The sequence below is a fragment of the Heptranchias perlo genome, chromosome 2 (genome assembly GCF_035084215.1).
Source record: "Heptranchias perlo isolate sHepPer1 chromosome 2, sHepPer1.hap1, whole genome shotgun sequence".
In the NCBI taxonomy this organism is placed as follows: Eukaryota; Metazoa; Chordata; class Chondrichthyes; order Hexanchiformes; family Hexanchidae; genus Heptranchias; species Heptranchias perlo.
Window position 1 is genome coordinate 161,350,212 of NC_090326.1, and position 24,996 is coordinate 161,375,207.

Consider the following 24,996-nt stretch of genomic DNA (forward strand, 5'->3'; position numbering starts at 1 on the left):
AGTGTGTGTGTGTGTGTGAGTGTGTGGGTGTGTGAGTGTGTGTGTGAGTGTGTGTGTGTGTGAGTGTGTGTGTGTGAGTGTGTGGGTGTGTGTGTCTGTGTGTGAGTGTGTGTGTGAGTGTGTGTGTGAGTGTGTGGGTGTGTGTGAGTGTGTGGGTGTGTGAGTGTGTGTGTGAGTGTGTGTGTGTGTGTGAGTGTGTGGGTGTGTGAGTGTGTGTGTGAGTGTGTGTGTGTGTGAGTGTGTGTGTGTGAGTGTGTGGGTGTGTGTGTCTGTGTGTGAGTGTGTGTGTGTGTGTGTGTGTGAGTGTGTGGGTGTGTGTGTCTGTGTGTGAGTGTGTGTGTGTGTGTGAGTGTGTGGGTGTGTGAGTGTGTGTGTGAGTGTGTGTGTGTGTGAGTGTGTGTGTGTGAGTGTGTGGGTGTGTGTGTCTGTGTGTGAGTGTGTGTGTGTGTGTGTGTGTGAGTGTGTGGGTGTGTGTGATGAACTCGATTCTTTCCCCTCAGTCTGGTTCAGCAAAAACTGAAATCGAATACGTCTTTAAATTCAACACAATTTTATTTACCGCGGGGCTTGGTCTCTAGCATCGATTTTGACTCCGGACAGAGCCGTGTCGATCCTAACAGAACAAGACAAGTTACATACAGGAGTTCACACTTTTATACATTTATCAGAGGAGGTGGGCACCTGTACAGCCAGGGTCCACACCAATCATCAGCGGGGCATCGGTAGGCCATGTAAGGTTACATAATTACCGGCCAATCACAGGTAGTACAGGGGCCTGAACATGCAACATTGACAGACCCAGATGAATGTATTCTTATCTCCCAGTTTGGAATGCCTTTGTGGTCCTTCTCCACTCTTATCTACTAGCTTGGAATGTTTCTGGCCTTGATCAGCTTATTGCTTTTATTGATTAACCGGCTGTACCAAGACACTCACACCAGAGACTCCCCAGTCCTGTCAGGTCTCTTCCATGATGAGCATCAACAGACCTCGATATCTAACAAACTCAGCATATAACTATCAGCCTTGATGGGGCCCCTTGTCCTGACCCACAGTATGCTGGCTTCGAAGTAACTCCTGTTTCTACTTTGCCACATAAGCAATCCTAGCTTCTAGTAAAACTGACTATGTAAGCATTTTCATTAAAGGGGCACTGCGTATGGATTCTCATGTGTGTATGTGTGTGGGTGTGTGTGTGGGTGTGTGAGAGTGGGTGTGTGTGAGTGTGTGTGTGGCTGTGAGTGTGTGGGTGTGAGTGAGTGTCTGTGAGTGTGTGTGTGGCTGTGAGTGTGTGGGTGTGAGTGAGTGTCTGTGAGTGGGTGTGTGTGGGTGTGAGTGTGTGTCTGTGAGTGGGTGTGTGTGTGTGTGTGTGTGAGTGAGTGTCTGTGAGTGGGTGTGTGTGTGTGTGTGTGTGAGTGAGTGTCTGTGAGTGGGTGTGTGTGTGTGTCTGTGAGTGGGTGTGTGTGTGTGTGTGGGTGTGAGTGAGTGTCTGTGTGTGTCTGTGAGTGGGTGTGTGTGTGTGTGTGGGTGTGAGTGAGTGTCTGTGTGTGTCTGTGAGTGTGTGTGTGTGTGTGTGTGTGTGAGTGAGTGTCTGTGTGTGGGTGTGTGTGTGTGTGTGTCTGTGAGTGAGTGTCTGTGTGTGTCTGTGAGTGTGTGTGTGTGTGTGTGTGTGTGTGGGTGTGAGTGAGTGTCTGTGTGTGTCTGTGAGTGAGTGTGTGTGTGTCTGTGAGTGGGTGTGTGTGTGTGTGTGGGTGTGTGTCTGTGTGTGTCTGTGAGTGGGTGTGTGTGTGTCTGTGAGTGAGTGTGTGTGTGTCTGTGTGTGGGTGTGTGTGTGTCTGTGAGTGGGTGTGCGTGTGTCTGTGAGTGTGTGTGTGTGTGTGTGTGTGTCTGTGAGTGTGTCTGTGTGTGTCTGTGAGTGGGTGTGTGTGTGTCTGTGAGTGGGTGTGTGTGTGTCTGTGAGTGGGTGTGTGTGTGTGTGGGTGTGAGTGAGTGTGTGTGTGTGTGTGTCTGTGAGTGTGTGTGTGTGTGTGTGTGTGGGTGTGAGTGAGTGTCTGTGTGTGTCTGTGAGTGTGTGAGTGTGTGTGTCTGTGAGTGTGTGAGTGTGTGTGTCTGTGAGTGTGTGAGTGTGTGTGTCTGTGAGTGGGTGTGTGTCTGTGTGAGTGTGTGGGTGTGAAATGATTTGGTTTCTTTTGAAATTGGTTTATAAAAACGCTCCGTCTCGTGGTTGGGTGGTAAATGCTCTGATCTGAACACAGAGCAAAGGGTCACATGTTCATCTGTCACTCAGTGCTGACACATCATGACTGCACTGTGAAGGTTTTCTCTATTCTGCATTTCTAGTGAAATCATAAAAGACCTTCTAAAAAACATTTACAATGTCACTAGAAATACTGACCAGAGGAGATCTTCATAAACATATTCACGCAGTGATCGCGGGGATTCTGGTCTCAGGCAGGGCGTGGGTTTGATCCCCTGTCTGTGCTGCCTTACTGATCTGAGTCCTCAGTACCGCTGGTCTGGGAAAGCAAAATAAGATCATTCGACATTCCCTCTCCTGATCATTACCTGACGTATCCTCTCCATCACCAAGACCACCTACTTCCATCACCATAACATCTCCCGTCTCCGCCCCTGCCTCAGCTCGTCTGCTGCTGAAACCCTCATCCATGTCTCTGATACCTCTAGACTGGACTATTCCAATGCTTTCCTGGCCGGCCTCCTACCTTCCATCCTCCATAAACTTGAGCCCATCCAAAACTCTGCTGCCTGTATCCAAACTCGCATCAAGTCCCGTTCACCCATCACCCCTGTGCTCGCTGACCCACATTGGCTCCCGGTCCAGCAATGCCTCGATTTTAAAATTCTCATCCCTGCTGTCAAATCCCTCCATGGCCTCGCCCCTCCCTATCTCCGTAACCTCCTCCAGCCCTACAACCCTCCGAGATCTCTGCGCTCCTCCAATTCTAGCCTCTTGCGCATCCCCGATTTTAAACGCTCCACCATTGGTGGCCGTGCTTTCAGCTGCCTGGGCCCTAAGCTCTGGAATTCCCTCTCCAAACCTCTCCGCCTCTCTCTCCTCCTTTAAGACGCATCTTAAAACCTACCTCTTTGACCAAGCTTTTGGTCGCCTGTCCTAATATCTCCTTATGTGGCTCGGTGTCAAATTTTGTTTGATAATCACCTTGGGACGTTTCACTACGTTAAAGGCGCTTTAAAAAATGCAAGTTGTTGCTGCAGGCGGCCGATGAGACAGGGTTCAGTTTGGTTCTGAACCCCACCCACGGTTGAATAGCCTGCTGACACCGACTGCCTAGACTCCCACATGAAGAAATGCCACTTGAGTGAGGGGCGAGGGGGCCTCCCAGCACCCATGCCACCCTGCGTCATAGAGATAGCCTTTCCAAATTCACGCCACCAGCCCAGAAACCCTCCTACCCGAAACTCAGATTGGAACTTTGCTCGTGTGATTTTCCCAATCATTTGAAAGTAATGCTCGTAAAGTAATGGGCATCGCAGGCCCAAATTTCCACTCCGCACTTTTGGCGAATGAGATTCCCCACCAGCAAGGCAAAATTCAAGGAATTACCCCACGGAGAGAATTCCGAGGAGGATTTTTTTACTTTAAGTAAAAAGAGAGAACTTGTATTTCTGTAGCGCCTTTCATGACCTCAGGACATCCCAAAGCGCTTTACAGTCCGTGAAGTACTTTTGAAGTGTAGTCACTGTTGTAGACAAATGTGGCAGCCAATTTGCACACAAGGTCCCACAAACAGCAATGAGAACTCCCCTACTCTTCTTCGAAATGGTGCCATGGGATTGTTACGTCCTGAGAGGGTGGACAGGGCCTCGGTTTAATGTCTCATCCAAAAGATGGCACTTCTGACAGTGCAGCACTCCCTCAGGGCTGCACTGGAAGTGTCAGCCTGGATTATGTGCTCGAGTCTCTGGAGCGGGACTTGAACCCACAACCTTCTGACTCAGAGGCCTACCACAGAGCCCAGTGGTAGATTCTGCACTCTACCCAATAGACTATTGGTTTGGTATCTACAGGCCCTGCGCTGCTCCCGGCTCCACAGACTCACCCAGTGATCCTTGAAGTTGCCGGTAACCACTGCCGGCCCGAAGGACCTGGCTGGGTTCATCCCACATCCGGTGAAGCCAATCTGAAGAGAGAAGGGAACAATATGGATGTTAGACAACTCCAGTCAACGCTTGCTGCAGTGACACCAGCCATTGGCGGAACAGGCTTGGGGGACTGAATGGCCTACTCCTGTTCCTATGTTTCTATGTTCCATTGGAAAAGGAGCAAAGGAATGAGGATTGAGGTGGGCTTTTTTTTTAACTGGGCCAGTAGGTGGCAGATGAAGTTACATGAAGACAAATGTGAAGCAATTAGTACGGGCAAAGAAAAGGAACCAAAAGGAGTCCATACCCCAAACGGAACTGTGGTGTGGGGTAATGATCAGAAAATGGATCTGGAGTTATGATGGGGAATCATTGATACCATCGCTGCGGTAAAAAGGCAGATAAGGTACTCTAGTTCACTGCCTGAAAGGGCGGTGGAAGCAGATTCAATTGTAATTTTCATAAGGGAATTGGATAAATATTTGAAGGGGAGAAAATTGCAGGGTTAGGGAAAAGAGCAGGGGAGTGTGGGACTAATTGGATCGTTCGTCAAAGAGCTCTTTTGTGGGCACGATGGGCTGAATGGCCTCCCTCTGTGCTGTAAGATTCTATGATTTGATGAAAATTGTGCGTCGAGTTCTGATGAAAGGTCATCCACCTGAAACGTCAACTCTGTTTCTCTCTCTAGGTTGCTGCCTGACCTGCTGAGCGTTTCCAGCATTTTCTGTTTCGAATTTAAATAATGTACTGGGTTGACATTATATGTTGCTGTATAATCAACCACGCACGAGAATTCGGAATGGTTTTTAAGCATCCTTTTTGTTGTTTGGCGCTGTCAGTTTCGATTGGTTTCTATTGGAAGATTGAGTGGTGATGACGACCTCACTAGTATTAGATTGGCAGGGTCACACTGAGCCCCAAACTCCCAAGACCGGAGAGGTCACTTTATAAACTCGTGCTCCCGACGTGGAGTCTCACCGGGAGCGCGCATCGTGAATTTGTGCAATTTTTCTACCATTAACTTGTAAAGTTATCCCTGAGCGTATCATCATGATTGCCCTACCCTGGATCATCACAAGAGCAGTAATATCCATCTGTGAGGTGTCCAAAGCTGGAGGCATTACTTGACGTCAGGGGTAACCAGGGCAACAATACATCTTCTGATGCAAACCACTGCCTTATTTGCCTTTCACTGCCGATGGTTTCAAAGATACTCCATCATAACCTTAGATTAATTTCCTGATTAACCCCCTCTACCACTCCTTTTGGTTCCTTGCTGTCAGACTAATTATTTTACATTTGTCTTCATTAAACTGCAGCTGCCACCTACTGACCCAGTTTTTAAAAAAAATCCAAATGCTTCTGAAGCTGCATTTCTCATTACATAGAATGTACAGCACAGAAACAGGCCATTCGACCCTCCTGGTCCATCGGCCAGCGTTTATGCTCCACACGAGCCTCCACCCACCCAACTTCATCGAACCCTATTTATTCCTTTCTCCCTCGTGTGTTTATCTAGCTTCCCCTTAAATGCATCCATGCTATTCACCTCAACTACTCCTTGTGGTAGCGAGTTCCACATCCTAACCACTCTCTGGGTAAAGAGTCATTGTACCTCCAATTTCAGTCTGATCTGCAAACTGGATGATCTGGCTTTAGATAATCTCATCGACATTCTTACAAAGAGCCGGCACGGGCTCGATGGGCCAAATGGCCTACTTCTGTGCTGTAACCATTCTATGACTCTATGACATCACTTCATGCCAAGACGGATCAGTTCACTTGATCCGTGCCACAGCCACTCCTTCCATCACCGGTGCGCAGTGACTGCAGTGTGGACTTCCAGAAGGCATTTGATAAAGTCCCACATAAGAGACTGTTAGCAAAGATAGAAGCCCATGGAATCGAGGGAAAAGTACGGACTTGGTTAGGAAGTTGGCTGAGCGAAAGGCGACAGAGAGTAGAGATAATGGGTCGGTACTCACATTGGCAGGATGTGACTAGTGGAGTCCCGCAGGGATCTGTCTTGGGGCCTCAATTATTCACAATATTTATGAACGACTTAGATGAAGGCATAGAAAGTCTCATTTCTAAGTTTGCCGATGATACAAAGATTGGTGGCATTGTAAGCAGTGTAGATGAAAACATAAAATTACAAAGCGATATTGATAGATTAGATGAATGGGCAAAACTGTGGCAAATGGAATTCAATGTAGACAAATGTGAGGTCATCCACTTTGGATCAAAAAAGGATAGAACAGGGTACTTTCTAAATGGTAAAAAGTTAAAAACAGTGGATGACCAAAGGGTCTTAGGGGTACAGGTACATAGATCATTGAAGTGTCATGAACAGGTGCAGAAAATAATCAATAAGGCTAATGGAATGCTGGCCTTTATATCTAGAGGACTAGAGTATAAGGGGGCAGAAGTTATGCTGCAGCTATACAAAACCCTGGTTAGACCGCACCTGGAGTACTGTGAGCAGTTCTGGGCACCGCACCTTCGGAAGGACATATTGGCCTTGGAGGGATAGCAGCGTAGGTTTACTAGAATGATACCCGGACTTCAAGGGTTAAGTTACGAGGAGAGATTACACAAATTAGGGTTGTATTCTCTAGAGTTTCGAAGGTTAAGGGGTGATCTGATCGAAGTTTATAAGATATTAAGGGGAACGGCTAGGGTGGATAGAGAGAAACTATTTCCGCTGGTTGGGAATTCTAGGAGTAGGGGGCACAGTCTAAAAATTAGAGCCAGACCTTTCAGGAGTAAGATTAGAAAATATTTCTACACACAAAGGATGGTAGAAGTTTGGAACTCTCTTCCGCAAACGGCAATTGATACTAGCTCAATTGCTAAATTTAAATGTGAGATAGATAGCTTTTTGGCAACCAAAGGTATTAAGGGATATGGGCCAAAGGCAGGTATATGGAGTTAGATCACAGATCAGCCATGATCTTATCAAATGGCGGAGCAGGCACGAGGGGCTGAATGGCCTACTCCTGTTCCCATGTTCCTATCTACAGGGTGCACTGTAGCAACTTACCAAGGTCACTTCAACAGCACCTCCCTCCCCCATGACCTCTAGCACCATGGTGGACAAGATCAGCAATCTCGTGGGGAACACCATCACTTCCAAGTCTCACACCATCCAGGCTAAGACATACATCGCTGTTCCTTCATCGTCGCTGGGTCAAAATTCTGGGATTCCCTACCTAACAGCACTGTGGGAGAACCTTCACCACACGGACTGCAGCGGTTCAAAGGTAACCAGGGACGGGCAATAAATGCCGTCCTTGCCACATCCCAAGAATAAATAGAAAAGGGGGCCTTTTTCATGCAGCGAATTGTTATGATCTGGAATGCACTGCCTGAAAGGGCGGTGGAAGCAGATTCAATAATAACTTTCAAAAGGGAATTGGATAAATACTTGAAGGGAGAAAATTGCAGTGCTTTGGGGAAAGAGCGGGTGGGGGAAGTGGGATTAATTGGGTGGCTCTTTCAAAGAGCCAGCACAGGCACGATGGGCCAAATGGCCTCCTTCTATGCTGTAAGATTCTATGATTCTGGGACCACTCCCAGCAGTGGCCTTTGCGTCCAAACCGTGTGCATGCTATTGGCTGTAAAAGCAGCTGGCCAATAAAACACCGCCCTGAACATTTTTTTTTTGTTGGTGCCAGCCTGGTTTTGCCGCTGGTGTCACTCACCGCCATCAGGTGACCAATGGCAACTGAAAGACCAATGGCCAGAGGACCAGAGCCGGAGAGGTCCGTCCTTCGTTTATCCGTGGTCGCGAACACGCAGAGGACGAGCTGGAAGGTGATGATGATTTCAACGCCCAGTCCTTGGGCTGAGGTCACCCCGTCTCCCAGCTGGAAAAGAGGGGGGAAAGAAACAGAAAGAACAAAGATGAGAAAATGTCACGTAAGGAAGGCGCCAACGAGCGTCTTCCATTATCGGGAAACAACACTGTCGTCCCACCATATTCTCAATCTCCCCCCCCCTCCCTCCAGTTAAAGCCATTTATACCGACATTCCCGGTGCCAGGACTGAGGGAATGCTGCACTCTCAAAGGTGCCGTCTTTCAGATGAGACGTTAAACCGATATTTTTCTGCTCCGCCTCTCCCCACAGAAGTAAAAGTTCGAAATTACTTCAGACCATTTTCTGAGCAGCCTCCAGCGATCCCTTTAAGGACCACTAGTTAGTGGATTCCCTGGGATCAACTCCAAATATTAATAAACTCCGTGAGATCCACGCCAAATATTGACACACTCCCTGGGAACGCCTCCAAATATTGACACACTCCCTGTGATCCCCTGTAAATAGTGACACACCCTGGGATCCCCTGTAAATATTGACACACTCCCTGGGATCCCCTGTAAATATTGACACACTCCCTGGGATCCCCTGTAAATATTGACACACTCCCTGGGATCCCCTAAAAAGATTGACACACTCCCTGGGATCCCCTGTAAATATTGACACACTCCCTGTGATCCCCTGTAAATATTGACACACTCCCTGGAATCCCTGTCAATATTGACACACTCCCTGGGATCCCCTGTAAATACTGACACACTCCCTCAGATCCCCTGTAAATACAGACACACTACCAGGGATCCCCTATCAATATTGACACACTCCCTGGCATCCCCTGTAAATATTGACACAATCCCTGTGATCCCCTGTAAATATTGACACACTCCCTGTGATCCCCTGTAAACATTGACACACTCCCTGGAATCCCTGTCAATATTGACACACTCCCTGGGATACCCTGTAAATATTGACACACTCCCAGGGATCCCCTGTAATTATTGACACACTCCCTGTGAACCCCTGTAAATATTGACACACTCCCTGGGATCCCTGTCAATATTGACACACTCCCTCGGATCCCCTGTAAATATTGACACACTCCCTGGGATCCCCTGTAAATATTGACACACTCCCTGGGATCCCCTGTTAATATTGACACACTCCCTCGGATCCCCTGTAAATATTGACACACTCCCTGGGATCCCCTGTAAATAGTGACACTCCCTGGGATCCCTGTAAATATTGACACACTTTCTGGGATCCCCTGTAAATATTGACACTCCCTGGGATCCCTGTAAATATTGACACACTCCCTGGGATCCCTTGTAAATATTGACACACCCAGGGATCCCCTGTAAATATTGACACACTCCCTGGGATCCCCTGTAAATATTGACACACTCCCTGGGATCCCCTGTAAATATTGACACACTCCCTGGGATCCCCTGTAAATACTGACACACTCCCTGGGATCCCCTGTAAATATTGTCACACTCCCTGGGATCCCCTGTAAATATTGACACACTCCCTGTGATCCCCTGTAAATATTGACACACCCTGGGATCCCCTGTAAATATTGACACACTCCCTGGGATCCCTGTCAATACTGACACACTCCATGGGATCCCCTGTAAATATTGTCACACTCCCTGGGATCCCCTGTCAATATTAACACACTCCCTGGGATCCCCTGTAAATATTGACACACTCCCTGGGATCCCCTGTAAATATTGACACACTCCCTGTGATCCCCTGTAAATATTGACACACTCCCTGGGATCCCTGTCAATACTGACACACTCCCTGGGATCCCCTGTAAATATTGACACACTCCCTGTGATCCCCTGTAAATACTGACACACTCCCTCAGATCCCCTGTAAATACAGACACACTACCAGGGATCCCCTATCAATATTGACACACTCCCTGGCATCCCCTGTAAATATTGACACAATCCCTGTGATCCCCTGTAAATATTGACACACTCCCTGTGATCCCCTGTAAATATTGACACACTCCCTGGAATCCCTGTCAATATTGACACACTCCCTGGGATCCCCTGTAAATATTGACACACTCCCTGGGATCCCCTGTAATTATTGACACACTCCCTGTGATCCCCTGTAAATATTGACACACTCCCTGGGATCCCTGTCAATAATGACACACTCCCTCAGATCCCCTGTAAATATTGACACACTCCCTGGGATCCCCTGTAAATATTGATACACTCCCTGGGAACCCCTGTTAATATTGACACACTCCCTCGGATCCCCTGTAAATATTGACACACTCCCTGGGATCCCCTGTAAATAGTGACACTCCCTGGGATCCCTGTAAATATTGACACACTCTCTGGGAACCCCTGTAAATATTGATACTCCCTGGGATCCCTGTAAATATTGACACACTCCCTGGGATCCCTTGTAAATATTGACACACCCAGGGATCCCCTGTAAATATTGACACACTCCCTGGGATCCCCTGTAAATATTGACACACTCCCTGGGATCCCCTGTAAATATTGACACACTCCCTGGGATCCCCTGTAAATACTGACACACTCCCTGGGATCCCCTGTAAATATTGTCACACTCCCTGGGATCCCCTGTAAATATTGACACACTCCCTGTGATCCCCTGTAAATATTGACACACCCTGGGAACCCCTGTAAATATTGACACACTCCCTGGGATCCCTGTCAATACTGACACACTCCCTGGGATTCCCTGTAAATATTGTCACACTCCCTGGGATCCCCTGTCAATATTAACACACTCCCTGGGATCCCCTGTAAATATTGACACACTCCCTGGGATCCCCTGTAAATATTGACACACTCCCTGTGATCCCCTGTAAATATTGACACACTCCCTGGGATCCCTGTCAATACTGACACACTCCCTGGGATCCCCTGTAAATATTGTCACACTCCCTGGGATCCCCTGTCAATATTAACACACTCCCTGGGATCCCCTGTAAATATTGACACACTCCCTGGGATCCCCTGTAAATATTGACACACTCCCTGTGATCCCCTGTAAATATTGACACACTCCCTGGGATCCCTGTCAATATTGACACACTCCCTGGGATCCCCTGTAAATATTGACACACTCCCTGTGATCCCCTGTAAATATTGACACACTCCCTGGGATCCCTGTCAATATTGACACACTCCCTCGGATCCCCTGTAAATACTGACACACTCCCTGGGATCCCCTGTAAATATTGACACACTCCCTGGGATCCCCTGTAAATATTGACACACTCCCTGGGATCCCCTGTAAATATTAACACACTCCCTGGGATCCCCTGTAAATATTGACACAGTCCCTGGGATCCCCTGTAAATATTGACACACTCCCTGTGATCCCCTGTAAATATTGACACACTCCCTGGGATCCCTGTCAATATTGACACACTCCCTGGGATCCCTTCTAAATATTGACACACTCCCTGTGATCCCCTGTAAATATTGACACACTCCCTGGGATCCCCTGTAAATATTGACACACTCCCTGGGATCCACTGTAAATATTGACACACTCCCTGGGATCCACAGTAAATATTGACACACCCTGGGATCCCCTGTAAATACTGACACACTCCCTGGGATCCCCTGTAAATATTGACACACTCCCTGGGATCCACTGTAAATATTGACACACTCCCTGGGATCCCCTGTAAATATTGACACACTCCCTGGGATCCACTGTAAATATTGACACACTCTCTGGGATCCCCTGTAAATATTGACACACTCCCTGGGATCCCCTGTAAATATTGACACACTCCCTGGGATCCCCTGTAAATATTGACACACTCCCTGGGATCCCCTGTAAATATTGACACACTCCCTGGGATCCCCTGTAAATATTGACACACTCCCTGTGATCCCCTGTAAATATTGACACACTCCCTGGGATCCCCTGTAAATATTGACACACTCCCTGGGATCCCCTGTAAATACTGACACACTCCCTGGGATCCCCTGTAAATATTGACACACTCCCTGGGATCCCCTGTAAATACTGACACACTCCCTGGGGTCCCCTGTAAATATTGACACACTCCCTGTGATCCCCTGTAAATACTGACACACTCCCTGGGATCCCCTGTAAATATTGACACACTCCCTGGGATCCCCTGTAAATACTGACACACTCCCTGGGATCCCCTGTAAATATTGACACACTCCCTGGGATCCACTGTAAATATTGACACACACCCTGGGATCCACTGTAAATATTGACACACCCTGGGATCCCCTGTAAATACTGACACACTCCCTGGGATCCCCTGTAAATATTGACACACTCCCTGGGATCCACTGTAAATATTGACACACTCCCTGGGATCCCCTGTAAATATTGACACACTCCCTGGGATCCCCTGTAAATATTGACACACCCTGGGATCCCCTGTAAATACTGACACACTCCCTGGGATCCCCTGTAAATATTGACACACTCCCTGGGATCCCCTGTAAATATTGACACACTCCCTGTGATCCCCTGTAAATATTGACACACTGCCTGGGATCCCCTGTAAATATTGACACACCCTGAGATCCCCTGTAAATACTGACACACTCCCTGGGATCCCCTGTAAATATTGACACACTCCCTGGGATCCCCTGTAAATATTGACACACTCCCTGGGATCCCCTGTAAATATTGACACACTCCCTGGGATCCCCTGTAAATATTGACACACTCCCTGGGATCCCCTGTAAATATTGACACTCCCTGGGATCCCCTGTAAATATTGACACACCCTGGGATCCCCTGTAAATACTGACACACTCCCTGGGATCCCCTGTAAATGTTGACACACTCCCTGGGATCCCCTGTAAATATTGACACACTCCCTGTGATCCCCTGTAAATATTGACACACTCCCTGGGATCCCCTGTAAATATTGACACACTCCCTGGGATCCCCTGTAAATACTGACACACTCCCTGTGATCCCCTGTAAATATTGAAACACTCCCTGGGATCCCCTGTAAATACTGACACACTCCCTGGGGTCCCCTGTAAATATTGACACACTCCCTGTGATCCCCTGTAAATACTGACACACTCCCTGGGATCCCCTGTAAATATTGACACACTCCCTGTGATCCCCTGTAAATACTGACACACTCCCTGGGATCCCCTGTAAATATTGACACACTCCCTGGGATCCCCTGTAAATACTGACACACTCCCTGGGATCCCCTGTAAATACTGACACACTCCCTGGGATCCCCTGTTAATATTGACACGCTCCCTGGGATCCCTGTAAATGTTGACACACTCCCTGGGATCCCCTGTAAATATTGACACACTCCCTGGGATCCATGTAAATATTGACACACTCCCTGGGATCCCCTGTAAATACTGACACACACCCTGGGATCACCTGTAAATATTGACACACTCCCTCGGATCCCCTGTAAATACTGACACACACCCTGGGATCCCCTGTAAATATTGACACACTCCCTGGGATCCCTGTAAATACTGACACACTCCCTGGGATCCCCTGTAAATACTGACACACTCCCTGGGATCCCCTGTAAATGTTGACACACTCCCTGGGATCCCCTGTAAATACTGACACACTCCCTGGGATCCCCTGTAAATGTTGACACACTCCCTGGGATCCCCTGTAAATATTGACACACTCCCTGGGATCCCCTGTAAATACTGACACACTCCCTGGGATCCCCTGTAAATATTGACACACTCACTGGGATCCCCTGTAAATAGTGACACACCCTGGGATCCCCTGTAAATACTGACACACTCCCTGGGATCCCCTGTAAATATTGACACACTCCCTGGGATCCCCTGTAAATATTGACACACTCCCTGGGATCCCCTGTAAATATTGACAAACTCCCTGGGATCCCCTGTAAATATTGACACACCCTGGGATCCCCTGTAAATACTGACACACTCCCTGGGATCCCCTGTAAATATTGACATACTCCCTGGGATCCCCTGTAAATACTGACACACTCCCTGGGATCCCCTGTAAATGTTGACACACTCCCTGGGATCCCCTGTAAATATTGACACACTCCCTGGGATCCCCTGTAAATACTGACACACTCCCTGGGATCCCCTGTAAATATTGACACACTCCCTGGGATCCCCTGTAAATAGTGACACACCCTGGGATCCCCTGTAAATACTGACACACTCCCTGGGATCCCCTGTAAATATTGACACACTCCCTGGGATCCCCTGTAAATATTGACACACTCCCTGGGATCCCCTGTAAATATTGACAAACTCCCTGGGATCCCCTGTAAATATTGACACACCCTGGGATCCCCTGTAAATACTGACACACTCCCTGGGATCCCCTGAAATATTGACACACTCCCTGGGATCCCCTGTAAATATTGACACACTCCCTGGGATCCCCTGTAAATATTGACACACCCTGGGATCCCCTGTAAATACTGACACACTTCCTGGGATCCCCTGTAAACATTGACACACTCCCTGGGATCCCCTGTAAATATTGACACACTCCCTGGGATCCCCTGTAAATATTGACACACCCTGGGATCCCCTGTAAATACTGACACACTCCCTGGGATCCCCTGTAAATATTGACACACTCCCTGGGATACCCTGTAAATATTGACACACTCCCTGGGATCCCCTGTAAATATTTACAAACTCCCTGGGATCCCCTGTAAATATTGACACACCCTGGGATCCCCTGTAAATACTGACACACTCCCTCTGATCCCCTGTAAATATTGACACACTCCCTGGGATCCCCTGTAAATATTGACACACTCCCTGGGATCCCCTGTAAATATTGACACACTCCCTGGGATCCCCTGTAAATATTGACACACTCCCTGGGATCCCCTGTAAATACTGACACACTCCCTGGGATCCCCTGTAAATATTGACACACACCCTGGGATCCCCTGTAAATATTGACACACTCCCTGGGATCCCCTGTAAATATTGACACACTCCCTGGGATCCCCTGTAAATATTGACACACTCCCTGGGATCCCCTGTAAATAGTGAAACTCCCTGGGATCCCTGTAAATATTGACACAGTCTCTGGGATCCCCTGTAAATATTGACACTCCCTGGGATCCCTGTAAATATTGACACACTCCCTGGGATCCCTTGTAAATATTGACACACTCCCTGGGATCCCTTGTAAATATTGACACACCCTTGGATCCCCGGTAAATATTGACACACCCTGGGATCCCCTGTAAATATTGACACACTCCCTGGGATCCCCTGTAAATATTGACACACTCCCTGGGATCCCCTGTAAATATTGACACACTCCCTGGGATCCCCTGTAAATACTGACACACTCCGTGGGATCCCCTGTAAATATTGACACACCCTGGGAACCCCTGTAAATATTGACACACTCCCTGGGATCCCTGTCAATACTGACACACTACCTGGGATCCCCTGTAAATATTGTCACACTCCCTGGGATCCCCTGTCAATATTAGCACACTCCCTGAGATCCCCTGTAAATATTGACACACTCCCTGGGATCCCCTGTAAATATTGACACACTCCCTGTGATCCCCTGTAAATATTGACACACTCCCTGGGATCCCTGTCAATACTGACACACTCCCTTGGATCCCCTGTAAATATTGTCACACTCCCTGGGATCCCCTGTCAATATTAACACACTCCCTGGGATCCCCTGTAAATATTGACACACTCCCTGAGATCCCCTGTAAATATTGACACACTCCCTGTGATCCCCTGTAAATATTGACACACTCCCTAGGATCCCTGTCAATATTGACACACTCCCTGGGATCCCCTGTAAATATTGACACACTCCCTGTGATCCCCTGTAAATATTGACACACTCCCTGGGATCCCTGTCAATATTGACACACTCCCTGTGATCCCCTGTAAATATTGACACACTCCCTGGGATCCCCTGTAAATATTGACACACTCCCTGGGATCCCCTGTAAATATTAACACACTCCCTGGGATCCCCTGTAATTATTGACACACCCTGGGATCCCCTGTAAATATTGACACACTCCCTGGGATCCCCTGTAAATATTGACACACTCCCTGTGATCCCCTGTAAATATTGACAAACTCCCTGGGATCCCTGTCAATATTGACACACTCCCTGGGATCCCCTGTAAATATTGACACACTCCCTGTGATCCCCTGTAAATATTGACACACTCCCTGGGATCCCCTGTAAATATTGACACACTCCCTGGGATCCACTGTAAATATTGACACACTCCCTGGGATCCACTGTAAATATTGACACACCCTTGGATCCCCTGTAAATACTGACACACTCCCTGGGATCCCCTGTAAATATTGACACACTCCCTGGGATCCACTGTAAATATTGACACACTCCCTGGGATCCCCTGTAAATATTGACACACTCCCTGGGATCCCCTGTAAATATTGACACACTCCCTGGGATCCCCTGTAAATATTGACACACCCTGGGATCCCCTGTAAATACTGACACACTCCCTGGGATCCCCTGTAAATATTGACACACTCCCTAGGATCCCCTGTAAATATTGACACACTCCCTGTGATCCCCTGTAAATATTGACACACTCCCTGGGATCCCCTGTAAATATTGACACACTCCCTGGGATCCCCTGTAAATACTGACACACTCCCTGGGATCCCCTGTAAATATTGACACACTCCCTGGGATCCCCTGTAAATACTGACACACTCCCTGGGGTCCCCTGTAAATATTGACACACTCCCTGTGATCCCCTGTAAATACTGACACACTCCCTGGGATCCCCTGTAAATATTGACACACTCCCTGTGATCCCCTGTAAATACTGACACACTCCCTGGGATCCCCTGTAAATATTGACACACTCCCTGGGATCCCCTGTAAATACTGACACACTCCCTGGGATCCCCTGTAAATATTGACACACTCCCTGGGATCCACTGTAAATATTGACACACACCCTGGGATCCACTGTAAATATTGACACACCCTGGGATCCCCTGTAAATACTGACACACTCCCTGGGATCCCCTGTAAATATTGACACACTCCCTGGGATCCACTGTAAATATTGACACACTCCCTGGGATCCCCTGTAATTATTGACACACTCCCTGGGATCCCCTGTAAATATTGACACACCCTGGGATCCCCTGTAAATACTGACACACTCCCTGGGATCCCCTGTAAATATTGACACACTCCCTGGGATCCCCTGTAAATATTGACACACTCCCTGTGATCCCCTGTAAATATTGACACACTCGCTGGGATCCCCTGTAAATATTGACACACTCCCTGGGATCCCCTGTAAATACTGACACACTCCCTGGGATCCCCTGTAAATATTGACACACTCCCTGGGATCCCCTGTAAATACTGACACACTCCCTGGGGTCCCCTGTAAATATTGACACACTCCCTGTGATCCCCTGTAAATACTGACACACTCCCTGGGATCCCCTGTAAATATTGACACACTCCCTGTGATCCCCTGTAAATACTGACATACTCCCTGGGATCCCCTGTAAATATTGACACACTCCCTGGGATCCCCTGTAAATACTGACACACTCCCTGGGATCCCCTGTAAATACTGACACACTCCCTGGGATCCCCTGTTAATATTGACACACTCCCTGGGATCCCTGTAAATATTGACACACTCCCTGGGATCCCCTGTAAATATTGACACACTCCCTGGGATCCCTGTAAATATTGACACACTCCCTGGGATCCACTGTAAATATTGACACACTCCCTGGGATCCCCTGTAAATAGTGACACACCCTGGGATCCCCTGTAAATACTGACACACACCCTGGGATCCCCTGTAAATATTGACACACTCCCTGGGATCCCTGTAAATACTGACACACTCCCTGGGATCCCCTGTAAATATTGACACACTCCCTGGGATCCCCTGTAAATACTGACACACTCCCTGGGGTCCCCTGTAAATATTGACACACTCCCTGTGATCCCCTGTAAATACTGACACACTCCCTGGGATCCCCTGTAAATATTGACACACTCCCTGTGATCCCCTGTAAATACTGACACACTCCCTGGGATCCCCTGTAAATATTGACACACTCCCTGGGATCCCCTGTAAATACTGACACACTCCCTGGGATCCCCTGTAAATATTGACACACTCCCTGGGACCCACTGTAAATATTGACACACACCCTGGGATCCACTGTAAATATTGACACACCCTGGGATCCCCTGTAAATACTGACACACTCCCTGGGATCCCCTGTAAATATTGACACACTCCCTGGGATCCCCTGTAAATACTGACACACTCCCTGGGATCCCCTGTAAATACTGACACACTCCCTGGGATCCCCTGTTAATATTGACACACTCCCTGGGATCCCTGTAAATATTGACACACTCCCTGGGATCCCCTGTAAATATTGACACACTCCCTGGGATCCCTGTAAATATTGACACACTCCCTGGGATCCACTGTAAATATTGACACACTCCCTGGGATCCCCTGTAAATAGTGACACACCCTGGGATCCCCTGTAAATACTGACACACACCCTGGGATCCCCTGTAAATATTGACACACTCCCTGGGATCCCCTGTAAATACTGACACACACCCTGGGATCCCCTGTAAATATTGACACACTCCCTGGGATCCCTGTAAATACTGATACACTCCCTGGGATCCCCTGTAAATACTGACACACTCCCTGGGATCCCCTGTAAATGTTGACACACTCCCTGGGATCCCCTGTAAATACTGACACACTCCCTGGGATCCCCTGTAAATATTGACACACTCCCTGGGATCCACTGTAAATATTGACACACTCCCTGGGATCCCCTGTAAATATTGACACACTCCCTGGGATCCCCTGTAAATATTGACACACTCCCTGGCATCCCCTGTAAATATTGACACACCCTGGGATCCCCTGTAAATACTGACACACTCCCTGGGATCCCCTGTAAATATTGACACACTCCCTAGGATCCCCTGTAAATATTGACACACTCCCTGTGATCCCCTGTAAATATTGACACACTCCCTGGGATCCCCTGTAAATATTGACACACTCCCTGGGATCCCCTGTAAATACTGACACACTCCCTGGGATCCCCTGTAAATATTGACACACTCCCTGGGATCCCCTGTAAATACTGACACACTCCCTGGGGTCCCCTGTAAATATTGACACACTCCCTGTGATCCCCTGTAAATACTGACACACTCCCTGGGATCCCCTGTAAATATTGACACACTCCCTGTGATCCCCTGTAAATACTGACACACTCCCTGGGATCCCCTGTAAATATTGACACACTCCCTGTGATCCCCTGTAAATACTGACACACTCCCTGGGATCCCCTGTAAATATTGACACACTCCCTGGGATCCACTGTAAATATTGACACACACCCTGGGATCCACTGTAAATATTGACACACCCTGGGATCCCCTGTAAATACTGACACACTCCCTGGGATCCCCTGTAAATATTGACACACTCCCTGGGATCCACTGTAAATATTGACACACTCCCTGGGATCCCCTGTAAATATTGACACACTCCCTGGGATCCCCTGTAAATATTGACACACCCTGGGATCCCCTGTAAATACTGACACACTCCCTGGGATCCCCTGTAAATGTTGACACACTCCCTGGGATCCCCTGTAAATATTGACACACTCCCTGTGATCCCCTGTAAATATTGACACACTCGCTGGGATCCCCTGTAAATATTGACACACTCCCTGGGATCCCCTGTAAATACTGACACACTCCCTGGGATCCCCTGTAAATATTGACACACTCCCTGGGATCCCCTGTAAATACTGACACACTCCCTGGGGTCCCCTGTAAATATTGACACACTCCCTGTGATCCCCTGTAAATACTGACACACTCCCTGGGATCCCCTGTAAATATTGACACACTCCCTGTGATCCCCTGTAAATACTGACACACTCCCTGGGATCCCCTGTAAATATTGACACACTCCCTGGGATCCCCTGTAAATACTGACACACTCCCTGGGATCCCCTGTAAATACTGACACACTCCCTGGGATCCCCTGTTAATATTGACACACTCCCTGGGATCCCTGTAAATATTGACACACTCCCTGGGATCCCCTGTAAATATTGACACACTCCCTGGGATCCCTGTAAATATTGACACACTCCCTGGGATCCACTGTAAATATTGACACACTCCCTGGGATCCCCTGTAAATAGTGACACACCCTGGGATCCCCTGTAAATACTGACACACACCCTGGGATCCCCTGTAAATATTGACACACTCCCTGGGATCCCCTGTAAATACTGACACACACCCTGGGATCCCCTGTAAATATTGACACACTCCCTGGGATCCCTGTAAATACTGATACACTCCCTGGGATCCCCTGTAAATACTGACACACTCCCTGGGATCCCCTGTAAATGTTGACACACTCCCTGGGATCCCCTGTAAATACTGACACACTCCCTGGGATCCCCTGTAAATGTTGACACACTCCCTGGGATCCCCTGTAAATATTGACACACCCTGGGATCCCCTGTAAATACTGACACACTCCCTGGGATCCCCTGTAAATATTGACACACTCCCTGGGATCCCCTGTAAATATTGACACACTCCCTGGGATCCCCTGTAAATATTGACACACCCTGGGATCCCCTGTAAATACTGACACACTCCCTGGGATCCCCTGTAAATATTGACACACACCCTGGGATCCCCTGTAAATATTGACACACTCCCTGGGATCCCCTGTAAATATTGACACACCCTGGGATCCCCTGTAAATACTGACACACTCCCTGGGATCCCCTGTAAATATTGACACACTCCCTGGGATCCCCTGTAAATATTGACACACTCCCTGGGATCCCCTGTAAATATTGACACACCCTGGGATCCCCTGTAAATACTGACACACTCCCTGGGATCCCCTGTAAATATTGACACACTCCCTGGGATCCCCTGTAAATATTGACACACTCCCTGGGATCCCCTGTAAATATTGACACACCCTGGGATCCCCTGTAAATACTGACACACTCCCTGGGATCCGCTGTAAATATTGACACACTCCCTGGGATCCCCTGTAAATGTTGACACACTCCCTGGGATCCCCTGTAAATATTGACACACTCCCTGGGATCCCCAGTAAAGTCAGAAGGTGATGGATTCAAAGCCCACTCAAGAACTTGAGCACATAATCTCGGCTGACACTGCAGTGCCGCACTGTCGGAAGGTGCCGTCCTTTGGATGAGACGTTGAACCAAGGCTGAGTTTGCCCTCTAAGGTGAAGGTAAACGATTACACGGATGTTAAAAGAGAGTTCTGCCCAGTGTCCTGGGCCAATATTTATCCCTCAACCAACATCACTAAAAAAACAAATTATCTGGTCTTTATCTCATCGCTGTTTTTTGGATCTTGCTGTGCGCAAATTGGCTGCAGTGTTTCCTACATTACAACAGCAACTCCTCTTCAAAAAGTACTTCATTGGCTGTTAAGGGTTTTGGGACATCCTGAGGCCGTGAAAGACGCTATATAAATGTAACAGTTTCTTTCTTTTACTGATGCAGTCCCTGGTATCCCCTACAAATATTTGCCACGATCAGTTGAGAAATGTAGTTATTTTTTAACGTACAACATGGCGATGGAGTCAGGAGAGAAGCTTCAGAAATTTGTTTCACAGAGCCACCTAGTGGGCAGAGCGTGCATTACCTCAGGACAGGTTGACCGTTGACCTGCCGAGATTACATGTTGACAACAACATCAACAGCAACTTGCATTTATATAGCGCCTTTAACGTAATAACATGTTCCACGGCGCTTCACAGGAGCGATTATCAAACAAAATCTGAATCCGAGCCGCATAAAGAGATATTAGGACAGGTGACCAGAAGACTGGTCAAAGAGGTCGGTTTTAAGGAGCGTCTTAAAGGAGCAGAGAGAAAGGTAGAGAGGTTTAGGGAGGTTTAGGGCCTGAAGACACGGCCGCCAATGGCGGAGCGATGAAAATCGGGGGATGCGCAAGAGGCCGGAATTGGGGGAGCGCAGAGATCTCGGAGGGTTGTAGGGCTGGAGGAGGTTACAGAGATCTCGGAGGGTTGTAGGGCTGGAGGAGGTTACAGAGATCTCGGAGGGTTGTAGGGCTGGAGGAGGTTACAGAGATCTCGGAGGGTTGTAGGGCTGGAGGAGGTTACAGAGATCTCGGAGGGTTGTAGGGCTGGAGGAGGTTACAGAGATCTCGGAGCGTTGTAGGGCTGGAGGAGGTTACAGAGATCTCGGAGCGTTGTAGGGCTGGAGGAGGTTAGGGAGGGGCAAGGCCATGGAGGGATTTCAACAGAGCAATTTGCACTGTTCAATGTTGACAGAAAATCATGACCACGGCAAGTAAGGTTTGTGAGCAGGAAGCACGTAGCCTATACAAGATATTTAGTAATGTATGGATCGAATTCTCGAGGCACTGTGCTTGCAGCATGTAGCATTCCCAGCCCCAGTCAGACTGAAAACTGATGGTCTTGTGGGACTCCCAGAGTCCACAGAATCCAGATTGTAAACCTAATTAGGTCTAGTTACAATATATGTATAATCCTGATTAACACTGAGGTAAGTTATTGTGGACATTGGGTGGACAAAGCAATCCCATCACCGAGTCCCCCACTATCAACATCTGGGGAGGGTCACCATTGACCAGATACTTAACTGGACCATCCATATCAACACTGTGGTTACAAGAAAGAGCAGAGGCTGGGCACTCTGCAATGAGTGGCTTATCTCCTGACCTCTCGAAAGACATTTCCACCAGCTAGAAAGCTCAAGTCATGGAATATTTGCCACTCGCCTGGATGGATTCAGCCCCAACAACACTCAAGAAGCTCGACACCATTCTGGACAGAGCAGTCCGCTTGATCAGCGCCCCATCCCCCAGACTCAATCACCATCCCCTCCACCACCAGCGTGCTGTGGCTGCAGTATTTATTATCTACAGGATGCACTGTAGCTGCTCACCAAGGTTATTTCAACAGCACCTCCCTCCCCTATCACCGCGAAAGGCAAGAGCTGCAATGTCACGGGAACGGCATCATGGAATCATAGCATCATACAGCACAGAAGGAGGCCATTCGGCCCGTCGTGCCTGTGGCCAGCTCTTTGAAAGAGCTATTCACATACAGGTACAATTACCAGCTCACTATTAACAAATGGAATAAACCATCTTGGAAAAGAATGTCCTTGATAATGCTCGATGAAAATCTGATTAAAAGATTCTCATTACGCTAAAAGTGACAAACGAGTATTTGCATCACCTCCAAGTCTCACACCATCCTGACTTGGACATGTGTTGTTGTTCCTTGGAATTCCCTACTTAACACCTTCGGCACAAGGACTGTAGCAACTCAGGGAGAAGGTGTTTCATCATCTATTCTGTTTAAAGAAGGAGATAGAAACACCGTCCGTTTTTGTTAAGGAAGAACACGCACTCCTGAGAAATGTTCATTCACGCACTACCTGAGCTGAGCTCAGCACACTGTTGAGTTATCGAGGACCCGACTAGTGTATTGGATTGACGCACCGCCTCTGTGGTCTAGTTTGGAATCAAGCCTAAGCCGAGGGATTGAAAACCCGCACTGTTTTGGCAAAGAAGGTTTGTGCTTATCTGCATGGTAAGGTTGGGGCTGGAGAATGGAGCTTTTCCCCCACTTTCAATGGGTGGCACTCTCACCTCTGAGTCAGAAAGTCTTGGGTTCAAGCCCCACTCCAGAGACTTGAGCAAATAATCTAAGCTGACACTCCAGTGCAGTACTGAGGGAGCGTTGCACTGTCGGAGGTGCCATCTTTCAGATGAGACGTTAAACCGAGGCCCTGTCTGCCCTTTCAGGTGGACGTAAAAGATTCCACAGCCACTATTTCGAAGAAGAGCAGGGAAATTCTCCCTGGTGTCCTGGCCAATATTTATCCCTCAACCAACACCACTAAAAAATCAGATGATCTGGTCATTTATCTCATTGCTGTTTGTGGGATCTTGCTGTGCACAAATTGGCTGCCGCATTTCCTACATTACAACAGTGACTACACTTCAAAAATACTTAATTGGCTGTAAAGCGCTTTGGGGGATCCTGAGGTTGTGAAAGGCACTATATAAATGTAGGTTCTTTCTTTAGTATCCTGCGTCAAGCACTCTTATTTTGGTTATAGATCAGGCCAGGCTATTTTTAAACATATATATATATTGTGACACCTTAGTAACTGAAAATACTTGGGCTTTTCAACCTTGAAAGGAAGTCGCTAAGAGTTGACCGAGATAGTAACTCGTATAGAAGCGTAGGCTGGAACAGTACTGGAGGTTAAACCATATCAGCCTGGCAGGAGAAGGTGGGACTTATATGACGGCATTTATATAGCATCTTTAACATAGTAAAATGTTCCAAGACGCTTCACAGGAGCAATTATCAAACAAAAATTGACACCCAGCCACATAAGGAGATATTAGTACAGGTGACCAAAAGCTTGGTCAAAGAAGCAGGATTTAAGGAGCGTCTTAAAGGAGGAGAAAGAGGCAGAGAGGATTAGGGAGGGAATTCCAGAGCTTCGAGCCTAGGCAGCTGAAGGCACGGCCGCCAATGGTGGAGCGATTAAAATTGGGGATGCGCAAGAGGCCGGAATTGGAAGAGCGCAGAGATCTCGGAGGGTCGTAGGGCTGGAGGAGGTTACAGAGATAGGGAGGGGCGAGGCCATGAGGGATTTGAAAACAAGGATGAGAATTTTAATATCAAGGCGTGGGTGGACCGGGAGCCAATGTAGGTCAGCGAGCACAGGGGGTGATGGGTGAATGGAGGTGTAAGCCTCCATGGATGTAGTGTGCATGAGAGTGCAAGGGCATGTAGGGCTGTATATTTGCAAGTGGGAAGGGGCAAGAGAGGAAAGTTCCATTTTGAAACCCATGCAGATGAAAGTATCTGTTTATGTGTGTGTTTGTGAGTGGATTTGTGTGTGTGTTTGTT

The 24,996-nt window shown here is 48.1% G+C and overlaps 1 protein-coding gene across 2 annotated transcripts in view; it reads right to left on the reverse strand.

Annotated features, from left to right (window-relative positions):
• The window catches only part of LOC137299492 (aquaporin-1-like), a 62,948-nt gene that overhangs the window by 8,792 nt on the left and 29,160 nt on the right, over nt 1-24,996 (reverse strand). Inside the window, exons 2-4 of one of the 2 annotated variants that reach the window (XM_067968283.1) lie at nt 7,830-7,994; nt 4,083-4,163; nt 534-2,516 (exon numbers count right to left, since the gene is read on the reverse strand). In XM_067968283.1, the coding sequence (XP_067824384.1) occupies nt 2,487-2,516; nt 4,083-4,163; nt 7,830-7,994 (276 nt within the window). In that variant the 3' untranslated portion in view covers nt 534-2,486. Of the gene's footprint in view, nt 1-533; nt 2,517-4,082; nt 4,164-7,829; nt 7,995-24,996 lie in introns of those variants that run through there. The other variant, XM_067968273.1, reaches the window with a different exon arrangement.